At 40.9% G+C, this 6,694-nt stretch overlaps 1 protein-coding gene across 1 annotated transcript in view; it reads left to right on the forward strand.

Annotated features, from left to right (window-relative positions):
* Positions 1-550: 550 nt before the first annotated feature.
* LOC101571849 (vomeronasal type-2 receptor 116-like) overlaps positions 551-6,694 on the forward strand; it is a 48,076-nt gene continuing 41,932 nt past the window's right edge. The window contains 2 exon segments of the mRNA XM_023707444.1: positions 551-766; positions 2,880-2,960. Of these exon segments, the coding sequence (XP_023563212.1) occupies positions 551-766; positions 2,880-2,960 (297 nt within the window).

A 6,694-nucleotide genomic window follows, 5' to 3' on the forward strand; every position in this document is an offset into this window, starting at 1 on the left:
AAACGTTGAAAAATAAAAAAAATAAAAAAATAAAATAAAATAAAAAAAAAACAAATTAGTTCAGGTCCAATGAAGTGCTAGAAATGGGCCTGTCAATAACAAAAAACTGCAAACCTCTGCAAGTGACAATTTTGACTTTTGCTAGATATGGGACAATGTATAACATATGCAGACCATCAGTATGCCAACACTCAGAAAAACCACTGTCTCCAAAAAGCTATGACTTTTCTGTATTTTGAAGATCCTTTGGGAAATGCTTTGCCTGGTAGCACCTTGACTTACCTTTCTCACAGCTGCTGTTCTTGGGCTCTTTGTGAAGCACCGAGACACTAGCATTGTCAGGGCCATCAATCGGGCTCTCAGCTACACCCTGCTCATCTCCCTCATCTGCTGTTTCCTCTGCTCCTTGCTCTTCATTGGCCGGCCTAACACAGCCACCTGCATCTTCCAGCAGACCACATTTGGAGTTGTGTTCACTGTGGCTGTTTCCACTGTCTTGGCAAAAACTGTTACAGTGGTGCTGGTCTTTAAAGTCACTGCCCAGGGCAGGATGATGAGGCAGTTGCTTCTATCAGGGGCACCAAACTTCATCACCCACATTTGCTCCCTGATCCAACTCACTCTCTGTGGCATCTGGATGGGGACAAATCCACCCTACATGGACACAGATGCTCACTCAGAACATGGCCACATAATCATTGTGTGCAACAAAGGCTACCTCACCGCCTTCTACTGTGTCCTGGGATACCTGAACTTTTTGGCCCTGGTGAGCTTCACTGTGACTTTTCTGGCCAGGAACCTGCCTGACACATTCAATGAAGCCAAGTTCCTGACGTTCAGCATGCTGGTGTTCTGCAGCGTGTGGGTCACCTTCCTGCCCATGTACCAAAGCAGCAAGGGGAAGGTCGTGGTGACCATGGAGGTTTTCTCCATCTTGGCTTCAAGTGCAGGGCTGCTGGGCTGCATCTTTGTCCCCAGGTGCTAGATTATTTTGTTAAGACCAGAGAGAAATTCTCTTACTGGTATCAGGTAAAAAAAACATTCTGTGAAAAAGAAGTCTGCTTATCATTAGATAAGTTTGTTTTCTAACGTATGGCTTTGGGCCTGCTATCAAAGCTGAACCATATGTCAGCTTACCATAAGTCAGATACCAGACACTATACTATAGTCCTCATATCCTCATTATACAATGAGCCTTATTTTTCCATTAGGAAAGTGTTCACTAGAAACTGTAGTTGTCATATTTTTTTTTTTTTGGATGGGTGGGGAAGGGTCTACAGGGTGTTCAGCATCTCACTACTAGATCCAACTATTAGTGATCTGCCTATTTACAGCCTCCCAAATGCTGGGATTAGAGATGTGTGCCACCATGCCCAGTCTCAATTGCCATCTCAGTGCACTCTGCGGGGAGAGCAGGCACGGTAGGCCTGGGGATTGAACACGCGGCCCCTGCGTCTGCTTGTAGTTCTCATGTCTTTAAGTTGATTTTTTATAAATTTCTTTTCTCTTTGTCATAATTCGTTCTATTGTTTATGATTGTGATCATCCTACCCACTTTTATCTTGCCTTCCTTTTAGCTTTCTCTCTCTCTTTTCTCATTTTAAAAGGCAATAAATATAATCCTGTATGTCAGTGTGATTCTGAATCCTTTATATTTAGTCCAAACCTAGAAATTTTAAAAGCCATTTTGATGTGATAGAAAATGGTTTGCACAACATACATTTTTGCTATGTATGGCCCTGTACATAAACATTAATGCATATGTATTCTGTTTTTCTGAACATGCTTGTGTGCACATGTGATCTCAGAACTGGGATAGTGAGGCTGGAGGTTGTAATCTTGCCTTCAAGCTAGGCTTCTCAGACACTCAAGAAGTCCTGAGTTCTGCAAGTATCTGTCTTAAAATAAATAAATAGACCTACAGCTGTACCCATTGTGTTCCCATGCCTGCTTTTCAGATTCTGAGTCATTACGTTCTCATTCACTGTTGAAGAATTCTACTAATTGGACTGGGGGGATAGTACAGTAGAATACCTGCTTGCCTGACCAGTGCAGGGTCCTGCATTCAATCCCCAGTGCCACAAAAAATAAAAAATAAAATAAAGATTTCCACTAAAATTTTTGAATAAATATTTCTGAATAAAGTTATAATTGTTTATGGGTTACTGATCTTTAAAACTATGGGCAGTATATTTGAATTCAATATTTTCCATATATTTTAAGTTAATAAAACCTTATTTCTATTCTTTATTCAATTTTTGTGTATGTATCTGCAATACAAGTTGTTTGTTAAATGAAAGATTGAGAGAGTGGTTAAAAAGATGACAGCATGGACAGGTGGGCGGAAATGAGTCTGAAAAGCACAAAAGGGTGACCAGAGTTCCTGGATTGATGGATGGGACTAAGGAGTGAAGTAGAAAGAGGGAGTAAACCCATAGAAAAATGAAAAGATGGAGAATTTTATGCTTTATTCATCTTCAAATCCTTCTAGTAGATTCCATCAAAACTATAATACATTTAGACCGGCGAGGTAGCTCAACAGTCTAAAGCTCCTGCTTAGGAAAAGTGCAGGGACCTTGGTTTGATCCTGGTACAACTTGCCATGCCAACCCCACCTCCATGGTGATCTGTGTTGACCACAAAAAAAAAGGAAAGGAAAATGCAAAAACTTCAGTTCATTTAAAGCACAAATAAAACAACTTCACATTGTCCCATTTGAGGTAAACTTAAAGAATGACAGCCGTTCCCCTGGTGTTCCCACAGCTCTGCAGAGCCCCAGCTCCTGTTATGACTGACTCACCTGCTAAAGTAAATTCTTAATCATCTGGCCACTTTGCTTGCTTTCCTATGGCTCTGTTTTCTGTATTTCCACACTGTAGGGCTTTTCTACATGGCACCTTCAGTCTTTTCCAGATTTCACCCACAAACCAGGTTCAAATGCTTTCAAACCATATGATCAGGTACAGTGACAGCAATGACTCCAATTGTCTGATACCAAATATCAATATTAGTCACTGCTGAGATAAAATACTGAATACCTGCCACCTAGAGGAAGAGGTGTGGAAGAGGTGTTTGTTCGGTTTTTGGTTTCAGTTGCAGGTCAGCAGGTAGTGAGTCAGAAAATGCAGCACTGAAGAACATGACAGAAGAACCTTTTCAAGCATAGCAGCCAGGATGCGAGGAAATTCGGGGAATCCAGAAACAAGGACTCAGATCCTCAGGCTATGTCCTCAGCAAGCCACCTCCAGCCAGGCCCCACCTGCTAACAACACATTTAGGATCTAAAGCCACCTGGAGATGAATCTACTGATGAAGATGGGGCCCCATGATGCAGTCACCTTCCAAACACAAGATTGTTGAGGGACACAGAGATTTTGGGGAAAATGGAGCAGAATGAAGGGAATTTTTTAAGCACTTGCTGGCTGGCAGAATCATACTAGACCCTCTGTGCTGTATTCTGCAGCAGCTTTAATAGAAGACATTATTCTCCACTATCTTACAGGTTGAAAGTGGAATATTCAAAGAGAAAAGTGATTCACTGAGGTCACTCTTCTAGAAACCTTCCAGAATTAATAATGAAAAAAGGAGGTCTCTAAGGCATATCCTTATCCTCATGTTATGCCGGCAGACACCAAGGGACATCCACTCTTCAATGTGTGTGCAGTCCAAATTTGTTGACCCCTCCTAAAAGGGGACAATATGTGCAAGCTTACACAGTTGAAATAAAAGAAATTCTGCTAAAGGAATCAGAACAGTATGTCTGATTTTTACTGAGTACCTGCTTATTTAAAAACAAATAGGATTTTTGTGCGAAATTCCTTTTATTGAATTGGTTCTTGCTTTTGAAAAATCAGCATATATCAGAGCAAAATGAATGCTTCCCACCTCAGTTTCGTGAATCACCCCAACAATAACAACTACAGCTCCAGGTCATGTGTGATTTCATGCCCTTTCATGGCTGCTAAATGAAACCGTATGCTGCTTCATTCCAGATGATGAGGCCAAATACAACAGGGAGTGCATGTCATAGAGCTCCTCTTCTTTTCCATAGCTTAAACTAATCATGTGTATAAAATTGACTAAAAACATCAGCAAAAATTATAGGCTACTTATAATGCAAGTGCTAAAGGATTCCCCAAATTGCAAGTCACCAAGCCAGTACTCCAAGATTCGAGTGCTCATTAAACAAGAAATTGCACTGAATTCTGGTGCTCTCTGGTGTCTAATATGTTGTTGAGCCCTTTAAAGAAGGGGTAGGGAAGAGGTAAGCACTGAGGGGGATGAGCAGTCAGGTGTTCCTAAAATCTGGGAAGATGAGGAGGAGAGAGCACTGCAGAACTAGGAAAGGGCAAGCTTCTTCTTATGTCATAGGTAGAAAGGAGTTTTGGTAGATAAATGACAAGGCCAGAGGAGTGGTTTAGTGCAATTCAGCAGAGAAAGTGCATCCAAAGATGGTTAAAATAGATCAGATGTTTATGACATTATTTCCCCAGGCCTGCTTACTTCCTACATTCTTGAGTCAGATCACTGGAACATTTTACTTGTTTATTTATTTATTTATTTATTTATTTATTTGGTACAGCGTCTTGCTACCCAGCTCTGACTCATAGTGATCCTCCTGTCTCAGCCTCCCCATCACTGGCATTACTGGCATGCACTACCATTCCCAGTTTCGGTGGCCTGCTCAGGGCCCAGGGATGGCACAGCATGTGGTAACGGGGATCAGACCTGCTTCCTTGTGCTTGCCAGGCAGGTGCTTAGACCACTGAGCTATCTCCCTAGCCCCAGAACAGCAAAATAGGGTTCTAGATCTTGCTTGTAATGTGGAAGGATGTTTATAATAAAAGCAAACTCCAGTTTTAGCATAAGGAATGTCATTTAAGTTTGACACAGTTCCCAGTGACTTGCAAAACAGAGTTTATAGTATTGCCAGGAGTAACAGGAAAAGATAGGACGTACTCTATCAATTACTGAAACTCACTAATAGCATTTGAATTTTGGCCAGACAATGCATGCAACCAACAGACCCTATTATACACTGTCACTCAAATATAGAGCTCCTGAAATCTCTAAATACATCCATCAGTTCTCAGATAGCACTTTGACAAACTAAGAAATTGGCCCAGCACCCACCAGCCCCCCTGATTGGTGCAAGAAAGAACTCCTAAGTAGAAGAAAAGGTATTGTTCTGTAGAATCTGAATCAAAACCTACCAAGGCCACCCACAAAGTAGTGAGTACTGTATTCTGCAAACTATAGAACACAAGCTCTTGGGTAGTTTTATCTTCCTATGAATATTTGTAGTCACTGCTTCAAGACTTCCTATCTCCTGCCACCTGCTGCTGTCTGTCTATATTCATGGGCTTCTTCATATTTTGCCAAAGTCTGGCTGTTTCTACACCCTCTTTTTAAAGTTAAGCTTATTGATATATTGTAGGTATCATAATCCTAATTATCATTCATAATTTGTATCCATGCACAATACATTTTGATTCAACTTTTTCTCCCAATGCCCTCTCTTCCCTTAATCCCTCATCCCATCCCCTCGTGATTGGAAAAGCTTTGTTTCCATTTATACTTTTTAAATCATTGTTTATCCTCTTCTCCTTCCTCTCCCTATTCTAGTTCCCATTTCCTTGTAAACAATTGCTTTCTGTCTATTGTATATTTTGACCCTTAATTACTGCTCTGGTATCTCATGCCAGGGTGACAATACAATATTTGTAAAGTGAGTCCAATTGATAAGTGAGTCCAATTTATCTCACTTAACTGTATGGTCTTGTTTCACCCATCAACCCTTCCCAATGCCGTTGAAAGTAAAATATTCAGAAATACATCTAACAAAGAAAGTAAATGTTCAAGATATTACACTACTCTGGAAAGGGAACTCAAAGCAGATATCAGAAAATGGAAGGATATACCTTGCTCATGGATAAGAGGAAACAACATAGTTGTCTTAGTTGCTTTTTGCTCATTGCTGGGACAAATATTTACCACCCAAAATTGAGCAAGAAAAGATTTACTTAGCTCACAGTTAGTGGAAGTTTCAGTCCATACTTACCTGGATTCAAGGCAGAGTGGCACATAGAAGAGGGCAGAGCCTCATGACAGCAGAAAAAAGCAAAACAGCAAGAGCAAAAGGGAAGATTAATGGCAACAAAGAACAAGTCTGTCTCCCCTCTGTTGCACTTTAGGCTGTGAAACCCAGGAAGGATGTAGCACTTACACCCATGATCCCAGCCATAGATCATGAATTATTCACAACTTCTAGAAGTCTGCCCCATGACTACATGTAGCTTTCAAGCAAGGGGGCTACAGGACACAAACCATAATGATAGTAAAAATGGCCATACTGCAGAAATTGTTATGCAGATTGTCTTTCTTACTTGTGTCTTGTTACTGAGACAAAATATCTGATACAAAGAATAAATAAGGAAAGTTTTTTTTTTAGCTCACATTTTGTGGAGCTATGATACGTCATACTCAGCTGGCCCCAGATCAAGGGGGCACGGCACAGGAGCAACAGTTCAGGACAGAAGAAGAAATAAAACCAGCAAGAATAACGAGGGAGGCCTCTTTTTCCCCTTACACTGTAAGCAAGCTGTCATTGCAGGGATAGATGTAGCATTCACACCATCTTCATGCCCTTACCTTACACAGCATGAGAATATTCATAAAGTGAAGACCGTGGCCC

This window comes from Octodon degus, unplaced genomic scaffold, assembly GCF_000260255.1.
Source record: "Octodon degus isolate 3935 unplaced genomic scaffold, OctDeg1.0 scaffold00290, whole genome shotgun sequence".
In the NCBI taxonomy this organism is placed as follows: domain Eukaryota; kingdom Metazoa; phylum Chordata; class Mammalia; order Rodentia; family Octodontidae; genus Octodon; species Octodon degus.